The sequence below is a fragment of the Heteronotia binoei genome, chromosome 7, assembly GCF_032191835.1.
Source record: "Heteronotia binoei isolate CCM8104 ecotype False Entrance Well chromosome 7, APGP_CSIRO_Hbin_v1, whole genome shotgun sequence".
Classification (NCBI taxonomy): Eukaryota; Metazoa; Chordata; class Lepidosauria; order Squamata; family Gekkonidae; genus Heteronotia; species Heteronotia binoei.
In genome coordinates this window covers 24,108,959-24,131,149 of record NC_083229.1, presented here as the reverse complement: position 1 = coordinate 24,131,149, position 22,191 = coordinate 24,108,959, and the positions used below count along the sequence as shown (strand labels likewise).

The following is a 22,191-nucleotide window of genomic DNA, read 5'->3' as shown; positions in this document are numbered from 1 at the left end:
AGTAGGGTTGCCAAGTCCAATTCAAGAAATATCTGGGGACTTTGGGGGGTGGAGCCAGGAGACATTGGGGGTGGAGCCAGGAGCAAGGGTGCGACAAGCATAATTGAACTCCAAGGGAGTTCTGGCCTTCACATTTAAAGGGACTGCACATTTTTTAAAATGCCTTCCTTCCATAGGAAATAATGAAGGATAGGGGCACTTTCTTTGGGGGCTCATAGAATTGGACCCCCCGGCCCAATTTTTCTGAAACATGGGGGGGATTTTGGGGAGAGGCGCTGGATGCCCCAGAGCCCCAGATACCTGCGGATCAATTCTCCATTATTTCCTAGGGGAATTAGACTCCATACAGAATAACAGAGTTCCCAGCAGACATTTCCCTCCCCTCCCCCTGCTTTCTGATGACCCTGAAATGGGGGAAGGACCCCCAAATCGCGGGAACCCCTGCCCCCACCTGGGGATTGGCAACCCTATGACTGAGGAAGAGGGGTTTGTTATCTTTTGTAATAATGAAGTGTCGTCGAGTCCCAACCAACTTATGGCAACTCATCATGGGGTTCGCAAGGCAAAAGATGAGCAGAGGTGGGTTGCCATTGCCTTCCTCTGCACAGCAGCCCTGGACTTCCTTGGTGGTCTCCCATCCAAATGCTAACCAGGACCAGCCCTGTTTAGCTTCCAGGCTCTGACAAGTTCATGGGTTGGGTGGTAATCCGAGTAAAGCAGGAGGGGAAAACATATCGCAAGAGTGTTCTGGGTGACTCTATGTCTTTTGCAAGCAGCCCCAAAACGTCTCTGCTATTGAGCATTTCTAGACCTCAAGGTCACTAAGAAAACTGAGAAGACCTCACAGTCCGTGTTCCCTCTAAGCTGAGTTAGTGTCGAGCTCAAAGGTTTTAGCCTGTGCCTCACGCATTTTTGTCTTAGCTCAGGAAAAATGGCTCCAGAACAAAGTAATTTATGCAGTAGCTCACAACTTTATTCCAGTAGCTCACAGAGTAGAATTTTTGCTCGCAAGACTGCACAGCTTAGAGGGAGCTCAGATCACCGTGTGTCTGATTCCTTGGGAAGCAGAAAACAGAAAGAATCCCAACTGTATAAACGATAAGCGTGCAGATTTGGCTTATGATCCTCACAATTCCAGAACTCAGCTAGATGGCACACTTGCTTGCCATTGTCTCTTCAAAACAATACCAGCTGAGAATACAATGCACAGTGAGCTCCTGCAAGTAGACCTCATTCTTGCCGGACCTTAAAAAGACCATCTTGATGCCAGGTTTATCCACAGAGCAAACTGAAGTGATAACACTGATCCTGAACTGTAGCACTTCCGATGGCAGCTTTGTGCAGTGAGTGCATGCAAAGTAGGTCAGGTTATTACAGAAGCAAAACAGACAGGCCTTGCTGATTTAAGAGCAAGACTCAGGATTTTGGCTTGGGGCCCAGGCAGCACCAGCAGTTTCTCACTAGAGGAAGGCAACTCACCCCCTCCCACTGCAGCTTCATATATACTCCATAAAGCTCGATGGACCTCCAGGAACAGTGGCAGGGAGGAGTAAAAGTAGGAGAGGGAAGATCACTCTTCCCCGCCCCCCTTCTGCAAACACAAATGCCGTTCCATAAGTGGAACAGCGGTATAGGATCCATGCCTTTGCTTCCTCCATTTCTTGTGCGAACAAGCATGAAAGCAAAGAGAAAATCTAGCAGCATTTCTGTGGGGCTCTAACTCAGGACCCCCACCCTCCCACAGGCAGTGTTTCCCTCTAAGCTGAGTTAGTGTGAGCTAGCTCACAGTTTTTTAGCCTCTGGCTCACACATTTTGTCTTAGCTCAGGAAAGATTGTCCCAGAGCACACTAATTTATGCTTCAGCTCACAACTTTAGTGCCAGTAGCTCACAAAGTACGATTTTTGTTCACAGGACTCTGCAGCTTAGAGGGAGTATTGCCCACAGGATCTCTTTCATATATTACTTAATATAACAAATCAAAGTAGGAGCTCAGGGGAGCTTTAAACTTGGTGGGTTGCCAGTTGCCAGGTCCAAGCAGGGGATCCCCAGTTTTGGGGACTTCAGAGAGCCAGTTTGGTGTAGTGGTTAAGTGGACTCTTATGTGGGAAAACTGGGTTTGATTCCCCGCTCCTCCACTTACAGCTGCTGGAATGACCTTGGGCTAGCCACAGCTATCGCAGGAGTTGTCCTTGAAAGGGCAGCTGCTGTAAAAGCTCTCTCAGCCCCACCTACTTCACACAGGATGTCTGTTGTGGGGGGAGAAGATATAGGCGATTGTAAGCCACTCTGAGTCTCTGATTCAGAGAGAAGAGTAGGGTATAAATCTACTTTCTTCTTCTTCTTCTTCTTCTGCCTTGGACCAGTTGGCTATTGAGGAACTCTTCCCCTAAACGAGGACGTCACTGTGCAACATCCCCAGTGCAATGGCAGCACTCAGAAGTGATGTCATCACACCAGGGACATCATGTGGGGACACTCTGAGGGGTTTTTTTGGCAAAACATTATGGTTTGAGAGCAAATTTACCACAGTTTTCCGCACAAACCAGAGCATCATCCTTGGTGTCATCAACATGATGTTGTTTCCAGGTGACATCAGCACATTGTGTGCCCCCCCCCCCCCGGCAATCCCCCTGCCAGTGTGACAAGGGAACCTGGCATCCTTATTTTAAAGTCTAACAAATTTATACCAGCACAAGCTTCTGTGAGAGATAACACGGCATGGAATAGCCTCCTCTTGTCAAATCTCAGGTGAGCAAGATCAGTACTTGATGGGGAGACCACCAAGGAGGCCTTGCAGAAGCAGGCAATGGCACGCCACCTCTGCTTCTTGCCTGCCTTCAAACTAAGCAGGGTTAGCCATGGTTAGTGCTTGGAGGGGGAACCACCAAGGAAGACTCACCAGAGAAAGGCAATAGGAAATCACCTCTGCTTTTTGCCTGCTTTGAAAGCCTGTTGTTGAGGTCATCGTAAGTTGGTTGTGACTTGATGGCAACTTTGGAGCCATGTGCTGGCCTGGGAGCAAACTCTGAGGTAATAGAACTCTGTAGAGAACAGCTAGAACCTTTTCAGACAGCCCATCCCGGTCTAGCAACTCGTTAGTAACAAGGGTTTTTTCCCTGTCATTTTAGACAGACCTACTGGCTGCTAGATTAATGTATTTACCTTTTCAAACAATCCCGCTTCTTGGCTACATGCCCGCTGACCAGGTCAGAGAAGCCCTTCCTGGCGATCTCCAGAAATCTCTTTCCTGGAAACTGTCTAGCATTCTCATACCTCCAAACCTCTTTTCCCTGCTAGAAGAAGGGTGGGATGAATGCACCCAGCCCATTGTCTCCCCTGCTAGATCCCTTAGCATTTATAAGAAGGTGGATTGAGGTACAATCAAACTGATGTCCCCCTCCCCCTTGATGGTTCTCTGTTCAGAGAAAAGGGCACAAAACTTTTAAACACCAAGCAGAGGTTTTCTGATTGCCAGCATCCCAGGAGAACATGCATTTTGTCACAGGCAGATACATCATATACATCTGGAATGACTGAATGAAATCTAATGGCTATTCATTTCTTTACTGTTAGTTTTTCATATGCCAAATAAAACTTTGAAGAAACGTTTAATGTGGATTATACATTTATAAATACTCAGATTACTTGGCCAGAATTCTTGCCTGGGTGGGAGAGTCATAGACCAGCAAATAAGAAGAAAATAGGTGTAGGGTCTTGAGGTGTAGGGGCTCTTGAATTCTTGCTTGCAGAATTCAAGAGCACTTCAAAACAAAAATATGCACATTCTAAATCTCCCCACTCCCCCCCCCCCAAAAAAAAACGGAAGAAAATCCTGGAAACTCTTGAATGGAATTTTGTGTGAATTCATGCTTACAAGAAATTAGTAGAAAAGGGTAAAAAAATGTTATTGCTAAAAAAAACCCAACAGTACTATAATCAGAAAACAACCATGAGCATAAACTCTGGTAACCTGAACAAAGCAGGAGTCAAATGCACCTTTAAGACCAACCAATTTTTATTCAGAACATAAGCTTTCGTGTGCTCTTAAGCACACTTCATCAGACGAGGAATCCAGCACAGTGGGCAAAGCCATACAGAGCTGAGCAGAGCCATACAGAGCTGGTAGGCAGTGGCCCAGAATGCAACATGGTAACCTGAGTCACTTTTGATCTGTTTGCTTCAAATGTGTAATGAAAAGGTCTTTGAGCAACTACAGAATATAACTTTTTCAACAGCATTTACACAGTGCTATAGCTCAGGAACAAAGTCAACTGAGGTACTAAGAAAGCTTTCTGGTGAACCACTGCTGAACTATTCTCATGGAACAAAGTTTGAGCCCCAGTGGCACCTTTAAGACCAACGAAGTTTCATTCAAGGCAAACTTTCATGGGCAGACACACTTTGTCAGACAATGGAATAGAACTAGAAACAGCAGTTGTACATATAGAGGGTGGGCATAAATTAGCAGACAAAAGAGTGAACATGCTTTTAACAGATTGAAAGAATAACAAGCTAGGTTTATGGTTATCTTTTTGAGTTCAACTGGGGGGAGGAAATATCAAAGGTAATATATATGTTAGAACTGGAGATTGATGTGTCCTTAATGGTGAGAGTCCATCATTAGGATCCATCTGTCTCCTCTCAAGCATGGAGGCAAACCTTACAGCATAGGGTTGCCAAGTTCCTGGGCCGGGCGGGGGAACCGCATTGGGCTGGAAGGGGGGATCCTCCCCCGACGTCACCGCATGATGATGTCACTCGCAGTGACGCCATCATGCCGGCTGCTCTAGGAGCTTTTGGGAAAACTTTATGGTTTCCCTGGACGCTCTAGCCATTTAGGAGGGAAATCTTTTTGGTACAATAGAGTCCCCTGGAGGCTGTGGGGGATATGGCAACCCTATTACAGCATCTTTTTCCAAATTACATTACATAATTGCATTCTTAATTTTTAAGAGCAGTAAACTGAGACACTGTTGCTACGTTACATTACACACAAGAGTTGGGTTTCTTGAAAAGCACAGGTTTAATTTAAATTTTAAAAGGATGTTTCCAGTCTTTGTGGTTTAGAGCAGTGATCCCCAATGGGTTGCCTGTGGGCCCCACTGTGCCTGCTGATGGGTTTCCTGGCACCACTTGCTTCTTCCCCAAAGCAAGGAACCAATCCGCCAACAGTGGCAACAAATTTGGCAATTTTCAATTTATACCATGAAAACCCATATCAAAATACAGTCTTTTAAAATCTCCACTCATTGGTATTTTTTGTTGTTCAGTTGCACTGTCGAGTCCAACTCTTTGTGACCCCATGGACCAAGTAAAATTACATCACATTAATCATAATAGCAAAGAAATGTTGGAAAGTATGTAAAGCAACTTCAGTCTCATTACCAAATTCCTCTACAACCAGAAATAATTATATTAAATCAAGACGGTTTCGATGTCCTTGGTCTGCTCAGTCTCTCATGCATTCACAGTCATTCCTAACAAAGCCATTGAAATTTGTCTTGAAGTTCCGGAGAGGACGAGTTCTCTTTCTCTCCTTTTTTGGAGGGGCTTCTGTTGTATCTCCTTTAAAGTGCACAGCTCCAGAACATTTATTATTGTGGACTTTGGGCCATTAATATTGATGTTGAATGCGTTTGTAAAGAGAAGCTTTGCCGCACGTGGATTTAAGAGAGATGTTTTAAAGGCAGAGTGGTAAAGCTGCAGTACTGCAGTCTGAGCTCTCTGCTCATGACCCGAGTTTGATCCCGGCAGAAGCTGGGTTCAGGTAGCCGGCTCAAGGTTGACTCAGCCTTCTATCCTTCCGAGGTCGGCAAAATGAGTACCCAGCTTGCTGGGGGAAAAGTGTAAATGACTGGGGAAGGCAATGGCAAGCCACCCCGTAAAAAGTCTGCCGTGAAAACGTTACGATGCAACGTCACCCCAGAGTCGGAAACGACTGGTGCTTGCACAAGAGACTACCTTTTTTACCTTTTTGTCTACAAAGAGTCCTGGAAACTTAGCTATTGTGATTTGTGTAACGTTATAACAGAACTGATTAGAAGAATTTATGCTATTGATATTAAGATGTTACACTGCCTTACCTAGTATATAAATTGCATATTTTGTATTCAGTGAATTTTGTTTCCATTACCACTCACACTGAAGCCTGTCGGGGTTCACCAATTATCACAAGCAGGTCTGAAGGCCAACCTGGGGAAAAGCCGAATCAGATTCAGGGAGCTACAATATTTGGGAGTTAAAGGTGACAACTATGACCAAGGTGGGCAAGCCATGTCCTTTAGAAGAAGAAGGCTTCTGACTTTGGTGAGCCGAGCAGAAGGACACGGGGCAGCGAAAGTTGCACCCATCCGATCCTTTTCTTAAAATTCTTGCGGAAGTGTGTCTACAGAGAGACAGATGCTTTTTAGAAATCACTTCTCGGGAACAAAGGTGTGGTCATTATACAGCAAAAGCCTTCTTAAGAAAGCACAGGATTAGATGGCATTACATTCAAAGCAAAAGGGACGTAATAACCAAAGCTCCAGAAGAGGACTCAATTACACAGAGGTTTAGTTTAGATTATTTGATTTATATCCCGCCCTCCCCGCCAAAGCAGGCTCAGGGCGGCTTGTCAACGGTTGTCAGAACAAAGCATGAAAGATTAAACCACAAGAAATACTTCAAGGGGAAAAAATTAAGGCCACCCACCTATACACACCTTGATTTCCTGGAACATGCACCGTTCCGATGTGGAAACAAACCCGCATTCACAAATCCACCGGCTTCTCACCTGGGAGAGCCCCAGAACTGATTATATTAACACAATTATGCTCTGAAGCAAGTTAACTACACTGGAAGGGACTATAAGCGGCACATCTAATACAAAATGGAACACTTGCCTTGAAGATGTCATGTTTACCTTCTTGAATACAAAATTCTCTCTTTGTGCAAGTGGTTCTATGTCCTTCATCTTGAACAAACCCATGACCTGGACAGCCCAAGCTAGCTCAATCATGTCAGATCTCAAAAGCTAAGCAGGGTTGGCCCTGGTTAGAACTTGGATGGGAGACCACCAAGGAAGTCCAGGGTTGCTATGTAGAGGCAGGCAACGGCAAGCTGCCTCTGAATGTGTCCTGCCTTGAAAACCCCTGTGCGGTCAGCCGCTACTTGACAGCAAGAAAGATAAAATTGAACAAGCACCAAAGTGACTGAAACCAACTGCACAGTTGATGGGTGGCTTGCACCCCTGTTTGACTGTTTTGGAGTTCAATGAAGATTAATTCAAGTGAATAGCTGTCTTGGTCTGAAGCAGCAGAACAAAGTTTGAGTCCAGCGACATCAAGAATCGCAAAACTGAGAAAGCTGTAGAACATTTCAGCCTCCCAGGACACACAGTGGGGGACCCCAAAGTAACTGTTTTATAGCAAAAGAATTTCAGAGACCAACAAGAACAGGAGATTGCTGAATCACAAGTTATTACAACATTCAGGACAATGGAACTCCCAGGGTTTAACAGAGATAGTGGGTTCTTATCTCACTACACACACTTATATCCAGAATTCAACTGTATTGTTCTGAAGGGTGCCACTGGACTCAAACTTAGTTCTCGCATCTGTTTAACTCTTTTATTATCTGCATGCTAATTTGCTGCTATTCGCTGGTCTCACCAACTGCTTTAATCCAATCTTAGCTATACTTATTGCTCAATTACCTGCGCATCTTGACTCCAACTAGCTCAGGCCACGCTCCCTGCCCCATGTAATGGATGAGGGCTGAATAAGCCTATAATTTGATAAGCCTCACAACTGAGAGTCATAAGTTTGCCAGGGTCTAACCGGGGAGAGGAGAGATATAGTGCAGTTGTGATAACTGCTAGCAGCTGCAAGGTTCACCTACCTGAAGGGAGTGACAGCAGTCCGGAAGCTTTCTCTTTTCCCCTCCTTTGGAGGTTCTGTATAACATTTGATGTTAACTTTGCAGGAGGGACCAGAGTACGTTTACAGGTGAGGTGACAAGCTGTCCATGAAGATGTTAGCGGCTCCCATTCTACTGTGACCTTGCCACGGCGCTTGTTGTGAGCACTTATTCTGCATGGAGCCGCAGCTTCCTTTTATAGAATTGCTGGCCTAATTTGGCATCTAAAAACTTGCTGCCGTTGCTCAAATGCTGGATGTCTTCTGCAGGGCAGACATCCTGTGAGTTTGAATGTTTTTGATTAAATGCGAAGGTTTTTAAAAATTTCTGCTGTGTGCTGTTTCCTTTCTACTAACGAGTTGTAAATTTACCCGCTGAAGCAAACTGAGGTCACTTGGACTTCATCCCCCCCCCCCCCAATTATTTCCCTGTAAGGCACGCCTGTCTTCCATCATGGAACTCAAGGTGGTTTACGCAGGATTTCCAGGAGAAATCCCATCCAATCAAGTAGAGACGGGATGTGGCTTTGGGGAAGAGCCTCTGCGTGCCATGCAGAAGATTCTAGGTTCAATCCCTGGCATCTCCAGTTTCCATAAACCAAGCGGTAAGTGACATGAAAGACCCTTTCCCTGAGATCATGGAGAGCTTTTTGGTTTCATTCAAGGAAATGCAGCTTTGTGGGGGTTCATGTCTGTCATTAACTTGACCCAGATCTGTTCTGCTACACTGCATGTTTTCAGACCCCGCCCAGCCCAACCACCTCCCACTGCCCAAGGCACGTTGATGCAAGTAGAAACTATGTTTTTGGAGGAGGCAGCTGCAGGCCACTTCAGGTGCGGAACCCCTGCTCGTTCCTTCGACCAGCATGCACGCTGAGCAGCCTGGCTGACCACGCCCCTTAGGAATGTCCAATCAAGTCCTCATCTGAGACCAATCAGAACAAGTCTTTGCTGGGGCCAGCCTCCATCACGTGCAGCAGTCCAAACAGCACAACTGGCCTCTGAGCTTTTGGAACCACTTTCTTTCAAAGCCTCCCATCGAGGCAGTCATTAGGGAGGCCAGAGCTGAAGCTCCTATACATTTCACCTCTCCCTGGGTGTCCTCCTTGAATTTTTCAGGGGTGAGATCCTCGCCCATAACCTGCAGGGGAAAGTGAGAGGGAGGCGAGAGAGAATATTTAATTCGCAAACAGACTTTAGGTTCAGCTGAAGTTAGAAGGAAATCCTACCGAATATTGGCTACCAGCCGAAGAACTTCAAGGCTTAGCTAATTGCATCTGACGCAGCTTTGGTCTGGGATTCTTAAGACAGCAACCCTCTCACCCCAGAAATTGTTTTGCTTCCAGGGAATTTTAGGAGTGGTTTGAGTCACTGAATGAGGAAGCCACTGTTCAAAGAAAGGACATCTTGGGCCACCAACCGGGCTGCAGGCAGGGGGTGAAAGATTCTGCACCGCCTGCCCATTTGTTTCCAGGCATGGTTTGTTTATTTATTCAAAACATCTTTTATGCCGACTTTCCACCCAATCAGAGTCTGCAAGGTGGCAGACATTAAAAAAAGTTAAAGCATTTGAAAATTAAAAATAGAGTTAAAATTATAAAAGAATTCGATTAAAAACATGAAAACAAAACAACAGTAGGAGGGTCAGTAACCATTATTGGGGGTATGCTAAACAAAACAAAAAAGTCTTCATCTGCTGGCAAAAGACACCAACAGACGGAAAGACAAAGCTCCTTGGGGAGGGAGCTCCAAAATTTTGGTGCCACAATGGAGAAGGCCCTTCCGCGGGCCACCAGTTCAAAGTGCCGGCTCTGACCATTAAAGTCCTAAACAGCTTGGGGACTTGCCTTTATCCAGCCCACCAGCTAAGACCCAACTTCGGCTGCACCTGCCTGCAAAGCTTTTTCAGTCATGCATCCTTCCCCGTTGAGGCCTGCCTGGCTTGGGCTTTATTGTCCTTCAGTCCCCAGGCTACAATATTTCTCCTTGCTGAGGCTTTTCACAGAAGGATCCCATAATTTCTTCAGTTGTATTTTCATGGCTCATTTGTAGCCTTAGGGCTGCTTTTATGCCCCTAGTGAGCTCTTGGCTTGTTTTATGCTGGTTTCAGTGCTGACAATTTTACATTTGTTTTTATGACTATACTGTTTCATTTTTACTTTATAAGGCACCTTGAGCAGGTCTCTGGAAAGGCAGAATATAGATTTTTACAAAGAAACCCCTGCAGCTATGCCATTCTCTTGTTAGCCATTTTTACATGGCTGGAAAGATATATATTCCCGATCTCTCATTTCAATGGACATATGCTTCAATCCTGCGTGACTCCAAGCGTGTGTTTTCAATTCAAACTGGATTTCAGCGAGAGACAGAAATCTCTATCGGGTCAGCATGGACTCTGTTAAATTTTAACCAGGACTCTCAGTCAACAAGAGCTTGGTAAACATGCAAGAATCAACAAAAGACTACCATAAACATGAAAAGTACTGATCCATTATTGGAACGAATGCCAAAACACTTTTAAAAACCTGTCTCATGAAGACAGGGAAGGGGGGGGGTGTCAGAAAATGGCTTGTCTGAGGAAAATTGGGTAAAAGGAATTAATATCTTCTTGAGACTCTTGAGAAGATGCCCTGATACTGTTGTTGGAGGGGAAGGATTGGAAAAAGGAATAGGCTACGTTGAAAACCTTTTTAATGTGAATGTACATAGTGAGAGAAACCAGGGGAAGGGCAGTGAGCCAATATTAGCCTGGGTCGAGAAGTCCCTCTTCTGGATGGGAGGGGGCAAGAGTAGGTTGCCAGAAGCTGTGCCTGGATGGATAAAGTTAAAAACTTAAGAGAAGCCATGTTGGATCAGGTCAATGGCCTATCCAGTCCAACACTCTGTGTCACAGTGGCCAATATATGTGTGTGTGTTCACAGCACAATTTAGCTGACACACAACATGTTTTACCACAGAGATTCCATACAGAGTACATTGAACCAGACAGAATTAATATTAAAAGTTGTTTTAATCATACAAAAGATGTTTATTATTGAGGAAATGATTGTAGAGATGTTCCGTAGAAGGATGTGACTGATCAGAAAGGGGGTTAGAAAGAATTGGGAGTGATGCCAAAGCATTGAGGATAAGATTTTTGAGGAGAACTTTTAAATTCAATACATTTAAATGGTGGATCCTAGTCCAACACTTTTAACCACTACGCCACACTGCTCTCGGTCTGCTAGCGTTCAAGACAGAATACTGAAATGCTGATCGGTCACCGCAACGTGGCGCACACAGACAGGGCGAAGCACATTTAGCATTTCAGAGCTACATGCCAGTCCCAATGGGACTGCAGAATTCAGTGCCCCTAAATCCCAGATTTCATGTTGGCCCCCAAGGCTGTGAAAGTCAGGCTGCAGGAACAGGACCTCGTTATCAGCAGGGTAGGGCACGGTGTTCTCTATGGTACCACCTCCTTACCTCTCTCTTCAGGCTTACAAGGCAGAAAAAAAAAATATGGGGATATGTCCAAGCTGCCTTAACATAAATGATTTATGCAGGGTCTGCAATTAGCATCAACCCGTATGGAATCTCCGCTCACCTCAGTCACCAAGAACAGGACGTCTCTCTTCAGTCCAAAAGATGCCACTTTATCTTCAATTTCCTGCTGCGCTTTTAAGTTACTCTCTAAAGCAAAGGAACACTGATGCGCCTGGAGCAGCTGCAGCAAGAGCCTGGTAATGACGAGAAGAAAAAAAGTAAATACACTCATACATATAGTGGGACCAAAAGGGCTTTGACAGTTAAAAAAACAACTAAAGGAATGCATCAGTTAATAGGTTGAATGAATATTTATCTACAGTCAAAGACCATTATTTACAAGCCACGGGCGATTAACCATAATACATCCTTATTAACGCCACCAAAAATACTCCAAAAAGTATATTTGATCATAAAAACCTTCAAACCTTATAAGAATCCTAAAAGTGTAAAATAAGTCTAAAACGTCAAATATCAAAATCATGTTTCTTATTGTGGAATTTTACCAAATGGTAACAGAATTTAGTGGGACCAAAAGGGCTTTGACAGTTAAAAAAAACAAAAACCCAACAACAGAATTCATTATTAGGGTTTGTAGAATCTTTCGGGCTCAAGTGCCGTGTTCCACTGGAGAAAGTTTTCCTTCCAGACGTTTTGTTCTCAGCTGTGGAGAACATCCTCAGTGGCGTTGCAGCCGGAGCAGGCGCTCTGATGTTCTTGGCTGCTGTGCATTGAGCCCGAAAGATTCTACAAACCCTAATGATGTTACCAGCCGTGAAAACCTGAAATCTTTGATAACAGAATTCATTAATTAATAGGTTTGGTTCCAGTGGAGGGGAGTATTCTGGACAGGATCTGCTCCCATTGAAGCAGTGAGAGTATTTGTAGTCAGCTTTTTATTTACAGTAGATGGAAGGAGCAAGTTTTATACAGGGTTAAAGAAGCAACCCCTGAGCTGGGTGGCCCAGGCTGGTCCAACCTCACCTCAGAAGCTAAGCCGGATTAGCCCTGAAGAGTTTTTGGATGGGCGACAACCAAGAAAATCCAGGGTTGTGATGCAGAAGCAGCCAATGGCAAACCACCTCTGAATGTCTTTGGCCTTGAGAAACCTACGGAGTCGCCATATCTTGGCTGCAACCTGATGCCACTTTTCGCCACAACCACAACCACCACAGACAGTCCTAAGTCCTACAGCTCAACTCCCCCACACCCCATTGCAAAAAAACATCCTAAACAATTCTGGGCACATGGGAATTCCAAACTCTCCCCCTGCATTTGAGAGCTGATTAGGCTTCAAGAATCCCTCCTATTGAGATATCACCAAATACAGGCTCCTACCACTGCTGACTGCTTCAGACCAACACAGCTGCCCACCTGGATCGAGCATTTAAGCTATTTGCTTCAATTATACCCTGCCTTTGGGGCCCTGAAGCTGCTTACATCATTCTCCTCCCCTCTATTTTATCCTCACAACAACCCTGTGAGGTAGGTTAGGCTGAGAGGGGATGACTTGCCCAAAGTCACCCAGCAGGCTTCCATGACACCAGTGGGGATTCAAACCTGGGTCCCCCAGATCTTAGTGTAACACACTAACCACTGCACTACAATAACTACTAAGGTTCTGCCCACTGGGCTTGTAAATAACAGCTTGCCTGGTTGTTGGGTGTGTGTTTTTTTTTTTTGCAAGTAAGAATTAACCCCAGGCTTGCCAACAGGGAAACTTAGGCAAAACAAAAGTCACCTCCCACCATAAAATTTGTCACAGCCACCAAAGCACAAGTGACAGGCCCAGGTTATGTGTGAACAGGCAGCTTTAAACCAATGTTCCCTCTAAGCTGCAGAGTCTTGTGAGCAAAAATTCTACTTTGCGAGCTACTGGTATTAAAGTTGTGAGCTACTGCATAAATGAGTGTGCTCTGGGGTCATCCTTCCTGAGCTAAGACAAAAATGTGTGAGCTGGAGGCTAAAAATCTGAGAGCTAGCTCACGCTAACTCAGCTTAGAGGGAAACACTAAGACGGTGTTGTGGTCTGCTTGCTTTCTGAACTCCTCTGCTGTACCAGACCCCCTGAGAGAGAAAGCAATCTCTTCGCTTTCCATGTTGGACTCACACAACTCTGCAAACTTCAAAGGGTGTGGTTGTAGGGCACCCTTTGAATGCCGTTCTATATCAAAGGGTGTGGATGTATACAGCCACCGTGCTGAAGCCAAGCAGGTCACCTGAGCGTCTGGACAGGGGACCTGCGAAAGCCACCTTGAGTTCCATAGAGGAAGGAAAGTAAAAATGCAATCACGATAATTAAGATAAGAAGAACAGGATGTTCCATACGTGCAAAATGCTACAAAGCAGATTGGCATTTGGTAAAGTACCTTGCTCTAACAAAGGAAGCACATGCGTAAGTCCAAATTTCTTCCTGTCCCATGATATCAAACGTGACACTGTCGACTGTGTGCTGGGCTTCCAGTTTCTCTAGGTCAGTGATGTGTTCCTCTACTCTTTGTCTTTCCTCACCAGTCACAAAGCTCCCATTTGTTTCAGAGGGAAGCGGCAAAGAGAAATCCTTTCTCCGAGTGTGCTTTTTGCAATGTTGAAAGCCAGCTCTGTTTCCAAGGGGCTCTGATAAAATGGCCAAGCCACTGCATTGTGGGAGATCACCTCTCGAGGCCAACAAGGGCAGAGGAGAAGGCAAAAGGCTCATATAAGCCTCGGCCAGCAGCTTCCAGTATCCAGAGTGAAAAGGATGTAACGAAATCAGCTGCTGCAAGCACCCAGTCATTTTCTCAATATGGCCCATGGTGCGGTATATGGTGAACTGCAGGCCCAATATTGTTGTTAGGTGGTCAGTGTTTGTTGCTCCGTTTCTCTGGAAAAAAGAAAGCCAACAGAGACCAATACAGTTCTTTTTACAAAAGAATTTTTGGGAAGGGTGGGTACATAGAGAAACGAGAGAAATGCCTCTCTGCATCCAGTAACTCTCATTCCAACTCTTACAGATGATTATTAAGGAGTCCAGTAGCACCTTTAAGACTAACAAATTTTATCGTAGCATAAGCCTTCGAGAAACACAGGTCTCTTCGTCAGATGAATCCGATGAAGAAAGCTGCGCTTCTCGAAAGCTTACGCTACAATAAAATTTGTTAGACTTAAAGGTGCTACTGGACTCTTTGCTATTTTGCAGCAACAGACTAACACGGCTAACACCTCTGGATTTACAAACAATTGCCTTTAGTTGGAGCCTACCGGCTTTTCTGCTGACCCAGGAGGGAAGGGGTGGTAGTGGAAAGTGTCATCAAGCCACAGCTGACTTATGCCAACCTCGTAGGGTGTTCAAGGCAAGAGACATATAGAGGTGGTTTGCCGTTGCCTGCCTCCACGTCAAGACCCTGGTATTCCTTGGTGGCCTCCCACCCGAATACTAGCCAGGGCCGACCCGGCTTAACTTCTGAGATCTGACAAGATCAGGCTAGCCTGGGCCACCCAAGTCAGGGCAAGTGTAAAGGGGATCCCCTTTTAACCCCCCGAAAGGTTGTACCAAAGAGTCTGGAACCGAGATGCACAAAAGGCCACATGGGATGGGGCAGTATCTGGCAAGAGAGCCCCATCTTCCTCTTGCATCACCGAATGACAATTCTAATTACTCTGCCTGGCAGCTGACACACTGCCACCATGAGAGGAGGCAGTTTTCCCTCTATGTCACTGTAGGCGCTTCCTACAACGGATACCCTGAGAATACCAGCAACAAAACTGCCGCTATAAAATGAGGGTGGGAATGATTGCAAATATATCCGTCAATAAAATTCTCCAGTAAACTAAGAGGCACGTCCATTAATTTTTTTTCCCCTTTTGCTATCAAGTCACAGCTGACTTAAAGTGATTCTGTGATGTTTTCAAGGCAAGGGAGGTTCAGAGGTTCTTTGCCATTGCCTGCCTCTGTCTCGTGACCCTCATATTCCTTGGCAGTCTCCCATCCAGGGCTGGCCCTGCTTAGCTTCAGAGACCTGATGAGATCAGGCTAGCCAGGTAATGGGAATGCCCTTGAATGGCAACCCTATAAAAAGGAAGGAAAATCAAGAGCTAGCATGATGTAGTGATCATTTCAGGATCTGGGATCCCTGGGTTTGATCATAAGAACATAAGAGAAGCCATGTTGGATCAGGCCAATGGCCCATCCAGTCCAACACTCTGTGTCACATCCAGTCCAACACTCTGTGTCACACAGTGGCAAAAAATTTTATACATACACACACACTGTGGCTAATAGCCACTGATGGACCTCTGCTCCATATTTTTATCTAAACCCCTCTTGAAGGTGGCTATGCTTGTGGCCGCCACCACCTCCTGTGGCAGTGAATTCCACATGTTAATCACCCTTTGGGTGAAGAAGTACTTCCTTTTATCCGATCCCTGAGTCACAACACTCCATGGATCACCTTGGTCTGGTTGCCCTCTCTCAGCCTCCCCTACCTCACAGGGGCTGCTATGAGAATAAAGAGGGGAAGGCATATAGTGCCTGGAGGTCCCTGGAGGAAGGGTGGTGGAGGAGGAGGAGATGATGATATTTATTTATTTATTTAGCTTTATATCCCGCCCTCCCCGCCAAAGCAGGCTCAGGGCGGGTTACATATTCATGTATGAACATGAAACACATTAAACACAAAATACAATAAGAACACAAAACCATAAAAATATTAAAAACATTCGAGGTGCTATTGATCTTTAGATGGTAATCTGTTTAATAAAATGGATGGCTGCCTATTCTGTTTTGTATTAAGTTTAACTATTCTGCTGTTCCAGCTGGATGCTGTATATAAAACAGCTCTTAGGGTCATGCTAGAGGTGGCCCAGATGTGATCTATTTTTCGCTCCATAAGACGCACCTGACCATAAGAACCACCTAGTTTTTAGAGACGTTTGTGTGAATTTAGAGGCGTTTGTGTGAATTTTTTGCAGTATTCGCTCCTTAAGATGCACAAACTCTTCCCCCCACTTTTTTGGGGGGGGGGGGGAAGTGTGTCTTATGGAGCAAAAAATACGGGAATTAACAAAATGCTTGGTGGAACAGCGCCATCTTGCAGGCCCTGCGGAACTGTGTGAGCTCTCGCAGGATTAATATCCCACCTTCCACTCTGAATCTCAGAGCAGCTCACAATCTCCTTTCCCTTCCTCCCCCACAACAGACCCCCTGCAAGGTAGGTGGGGCTGAGAGAGCTCCCCCAGAAGCTGCCCTTTCAAGGACAGCTCTGCGTGAGCTATGGCTGACCCAGGGCCATTCCAGCAGCTGCAAGTGTAGGAGTGGAGAATCAAACCCGGTTCTCCCAAATAAGAGTCCGCGCACTTAACCACTACACCAAACTGGCTATCATGAAATGTGCATGCTAAGTATGGATAGGGAAAGATACCAACCAGCATCTCTGCGATTTCCAAAGCTTCCTTGTGTCGCCCCAGATGAGCCAGACAGCGAGCCCGACTCTCTTGTACGTCTCTTCTCATGGCTATGTTGCTGGGAGGCAGCAGAGCGTAGCAGCTGGAGTATTCACAGAGAGCCTTCTGAAACGAGGTTTGCAGAGACTGTGAAAAATGGAGCTGACAGGAATTTGATACAGATTACAAAGACACAAAGCAAGAGCAAGAAAATCAGTGCCCGGTACTTTAAAAGAAAAGGGGGGGGGAGTTTAATCATTAGCCTCACAGCCCAAGTACATGTTTTCAGTTTTGCAGGGCGGGGAGGGGGGGGGGAAAGGATAGCAGATTTAAATCTAGAATAAAATGAAAGAGAAAAAGAAATAAGCAGTCTGTGGTAGATTTCTTCACCCCCCTGAAAGCAGATGACGAACAAGCCAGGCCATATTTGTAAGATTTGCTGGACAGAAAATATGAACATATAGGATGTGCGTGAAAATACCTTAAAATCTTGTTGACTATATGCCAAATCTCCTCTGAATTTTTTTACATTGATAATTTCAGCATCATCCCCAAAGTCTGTTTCTGCACAAAACCACTGCAAAGAGGAAAAACAAAGAGGATTTCAAGTATTATTTACAACCAAGAGACATATTGCAATAGCTGGAGACAGCCACAATTTTAAAGAATGGGTTTGAGAGAGACACCAGCACCTCTTGCCAGGTGCACACAGGTATGTCTTTTGTTTCAACGTTATGCACGCTTTGCGTGACTGTATATGATCCAAGAAGTCAGGCTTCTTTTGAAACGCCTTTGACTCTCTGGGAAAAATAAAACCCAATCCTGTCACCTGCTTCTAGCCGAGTTGGAACTTGCCATTTGCTTGCCAGTTCAGAAAGAGAAAGAGAGAAAATGCAACAATCAACACAGCTGTTGAAAGCAGAATACTGAATTAGATGGACCGTGGGTTGATCCAGTCGTATAATTCTTGTGTGCTCATAAAATACCAGCATAGTCTATCTGCTCTCTGTTTGTATTTCCTTTGAGAACAGAAACTAGCACGGGAATGTCTTTTTATTAATAGCACGGTACAGAAATCTATTAAATAAATGTAAGCGAGAGTCAGTGTGGTGTACTGGGTGTGGTGTACGAGGACCCTGGCTGAAACAGGTTCAAAACCCTCTTCTACTATGGAAACACCAAAGAAGAGGTACAAGGACTCCTTGAAGAAATCCCTTGGTACCTGTTGCATCAACCATCACCAGTGGTCTGTCCTAGCCTCAGATCGCAAAGCATGGAGGCACACCATCCACCAGGCTGTCTCTTCCTTTGAGAACGCACGCATAGCTGGTCTTGAGGACAAAAGGAGATCGAGGAAGAATCCTACTGCTACAGCACCAATCCCAAATCAGACTTTTCCCTGCAGCCACTGTGGCCGGACCTGCCTGTCCCGCATTGGTCTTGTCAGCCAACAGCGAGCCTGCAGCAGACGTGGACTACTGCACCTTTCTTAAATCTTCGTTCGCGAAATCAAGCCGAGAGAGAGACTATGGAAACTCAGTGTGGCCTTGGGCCTAGCACTAACTCTCAACCTGGCCTACCTCACAGGGTTGTTGTGTGAAAATGGAGGAGGGAAGAACAATTTTCTAAGCTGCTTTGAGTCCAAGCTGGGAGGAAACATGGGATATGGTTTATGAATAAATGGATATGAATAAATACATCAAAAATGCAAATATGTAAACTACCGTTCAGGACTGCTGTTCAGAGATTAACTTTGCCAGACAACCGTTTTTGTAGTAGATTACACTGAGAGTGTAACTGCCTTGTAAGAATCACAGCAGCTAGGGTTGCCAGTCTCCAGGTAGGGCCTGGAGTTCTCTACAAATTTTGACTCATCTCCAAAATTTGGCTACAGTGATCAGTCCCTCAGCAGGAAATGGCAGTTTTAGAGGTCAAACTCAGGCATTATACTCCACTGGGGTCCCTTCCCAAACCCCACCGCCCCAGGCTCAACCCCCTAATCTGCAGGAACTTCTCAAATTGGAGTTGGTAATCCTAGCCCAGCAGCAGGCTTGGACCCGGTTTTAGTTTGAAATTTTAAGCCCATGCAGGTGTGACAGACCCCTGGTTCATCCCGAATTTGACACAGATATTCCTGCCAAAATTTAGTTCTTCCCATGACTGAGGTGCCCTAAGTAGCAGGGAAATATTTGTTGTTCTAAAAGTTGGTCTGTCACAAGGATCTAATTTGGCTTTTAACCCAGCCTAAGAATTTTTTGGGAAAACCTGGAGTCCTCACTCCCCACCCCCCTGCCTTTCAAAAGGCACTTGAGTCAGTATAATAGTCCAACAGAAATAATGATTTTATCCAGGGCTTTTTTGTAGCAGGAATTCCTTTGCATATGAGGCCGCACACCCCTGATGTAGCCAGTCCTCCAAGTGCTTTCGGTAGGCCCTGTACTAAGCCCTCTAAACTCTTGGAGGATTTGCTACATCAGGGGAGTGTGGCCTAATATGCAAAGGAGTTCCTGCTACAAAAAAGCACTGATTTTATTTAACACAATGAGATTGAATAGGTGTAGTCAGGGGCCGAGTTAAGAAGATGATGATGATGATATTGGATTTATATCCCGCCCTCCACTCCGAAGAGTCTCAGAGCAGCTCACAATCTCCTTTACCTTCCTCCCCCACAACAGACACCCTGTGAGGTGGGTGGGGCTGGAGAGGGCTCTCACAGCAGCTGCCCTTTCAAGGACAACCTCTGCCAGAGCTATGGCTCTGACCCAAGGCCATTCCAGCAACTGTAAGTGGAGGAGTGAGGAATCAAACCCAGTTCTCCCAGATAAGAGTCCGCACAGTTAACCACTACACCACACTGGCTCTCCATATAATCTGCATGGCCGGGTAAAACTTCCCGGCCATACAGATTATACTTATATTAACAAGCATAATGGTGATGTTAAAGCTTATTTTCATATATTCCTGGAACTTAACAGTGAGTTTTATTTAGTATTTTAGTTGCAATAACATAATTTCTTCATAGAACTTTCTATGAGTGTTCAGGCTTCCTGGAGACAGTCTCTTTTTTGTGTATCATTGGATTGGATTGTACTAGTACAGGGGTGGCCCAACTACAGTTTGGGAGCCACATGTGGTTCTTTCCCATATCTTGCGTGGCTCTCAAAGCCCCCACCACCCCACTGGCCAGCCTGCAGAAGGCATTTCTCTTTAAATCACTTCTCTAAGACAACCAAGCTAGTGGCTTTGGAGAACGCATTCAAAGTTGCTTTCTTTCCACCTCCTCCATCTCTTTTCCTTCGGGCTCTCAAACATCTGACATTTATTCTATGAGGCTCTTACATTAAGCAGGTTTGACTACCCCCCTGTGCTAGTACTCTTGGGTTGTATTTAAAATTGTACTATTGGATTCTATTTATTGAATGTATATGTAACTGTTTTATTATTCTTCTGGTACAATGTAGCCTGTTCTGAGCCTGCCAGTGGGGGCAAGACAGGAATCCCATGAAATATATAAACAAAGCTCTCCATTCCCCCGCAAAGAGTTAACTCTTTCCCTCCCATCTCTCCAAGTCTGCTGCAGTAAGAAACCTGTTTTTAACTGCAGTCCATCACAGCAGGCTTTCCACTTTCCCTCTGCATGAACTCTCCTGAGCATTCAGTTTATCCTACCTCACAGGGCTGTTATGAGGATGAAATGGAGGAAGGCACCGTAGGGTCTCCACTGTAATGAGAAGGAGAGAAGGAATCGCTTCTAAGAAGTACAATTTGACACCAGCAGCAAAACATAAATGAGTAGAGTTGCCAATCCCCAGGTGAGAGCAGGGGATCCCCTGGTTTGGAGGCCTCCCTCTCATTCAGGGTCATCAGAAAGCAGGGGGGGAGGGAAATGTCTGCTGGGCACTCCATTATTTCCTATGGAGACCGATTCCCATAGAGTATAATGGAGAATTGATCTGAAGGTATCTGAGGCTCTGGAGAAACTGTTTTTTGAGATAGAGCCGCCAAATATTCAGCTTAGCATCTGGTACCTCTCCTCAAAACTCCCTCCAAGTTTCAAAAAGATTGGACCAGGGGGCCGAATTCTGTGAGTCCCAAAAGAAGGTGCCCCTGTCCTTCATTATTTCCAGTGGAGGAAAACCATTTAAAAGGTGTGTGGTCCCTTTAAATGTGATGGCCAGAACTCCATGCAGAGTTCAATCATGCTTGTCACAACCTTGCTCCTGGCTCCATCCCCAAAGTCCCCAGATATTTCTTGAACTGGACTCGGCCTATAAACGACGGAGGGTCTCCACCCCCTCCCCGCCTTGCCCCAGCTCCTCACCTGGGGCTCGCAGCAGCGGGCACTGTAGGCAGGGGGAAGGGAGGAGGGGTCCTTCTGGGCCCGGCCGCCCCCCTCGAACACCGACTCCTCGAACTCAAACCCCAAAGGCAGCTCCATCCGCAGGCGACAGAGGAGAGACAAGGCTCTGCGGCTAGAGAGGCCCCTTCTGACTCACAGACTAGACGGTTGCAGGGCTAGAACGACCCACAACATCCCCTCTCTCACAGCATGGTAGAAAAGCGCGCAGTTCATACGCGTGGAAGCGACGGACGTCACTTCCGGTAAAGAAATAAAAGGCCGATTGCCACCGCGTTTCCTAGCGGCCCGACGCTCTACCCTTTGACTTATCTATGGTGGAGTTCCTATCTGTCTATTAGGATTCCCTCTTCCATCATATGAAATCATCTCTAAATAAATATAAATACTATATAATACACATATGAAATTGAAATTATTGAGATGGTAGATACGGGAGTCTCCGAAGCGACCAGGTTTCCTACTTTCAATGGGTATCCTGCAGCCTGATCTTCCGCGTACTGTCGATGCATGTATAGGAAACTTTCACCATAGAGAGGTCCAAGGGATAGAGGGGTCCCATAGGGATCCACTCAGATCGGCCATGGCGGCTTTCCGTTTTCACCGGAAGTTTGGACTGTGAGGAAAGTCCGTCTTTTCCTGTTTCCATAGCAACCCCTGTCAGGCTCACAGAACCTGTTTCTTTCGGCAAATTAAGGCTATCCAGGATAGGGGCAAGGGCTTTTTTTTGTAGCAGGTTAGGCCACACAGCCCTGATGTAGCCAATCCTCCAAGAGTTTGCAGGGCTTATTGTAAGCTCTCGGAGGATTGGCCTCATCAGGGGTGTGTGGCCTAATATTCAAAGGAGTTCCTGCTAAAAAAAAAAAAAAAAAGCCCTGGGGACAATTTTTTCAGCTGTGTGGGCTGAATTGGGGATGGCTGTAGAAAAGGGGAACCAGCAGCAGCTGAGAAATTCTCCATGTGGCTTTGGGCAGATCTGTACCTCAAAGTT

The 22,191-nt window shown here is 45.6% G+C and overlaps 1 protein-coding gene across 2 annotated transcripts; it reads right to left on the bottom strand.

The window, feature by feature from the left end:
- Nucleotides 1-8,315: 8,315 nt before the first annotated feature.
- Nucleotides 8,316-21,283, bottom strand: C7H8orf76 (chromosome 7 C8orf76 homolog). Of its 2 annotated transcripts, none has more exons than XM_060242933.1 (6): nucleotides 21,165-21,283; nucleotides 17,325-17,420; nucleotides 16,826-16,990; nucleotides 13,792-14,285; nucleotides 11,484-11,616; nucleotides 8,316-9,038 (listed from the first exon to the last, which is right to left on the bottom strand). In XM_060242933.1, exons 1-6 carry the CDS (start codon nucleotides 21,279-21,281, stop codon nucleotides 8,865-8,867), a joined length of 1,179 nt encoding a protein of 392 aa, XP_060098916.1. In that variant the 5' UTR covers nucleotides 21,282-21,283; the 3' UTR covers nucleotides 8,316-8,864. The 2 variants fall into 2 exon arrangements, with proteins under 2 accessions (XP_060098916.1, XP_060098917.1); XM_060242934.1 differs by having other exon boundaries at nucleotides 8,834-9,038; nucleotides 16,826-16,969.
- Nucleotides 21,284-22,191: the final 908 nt, after the last annotated feature.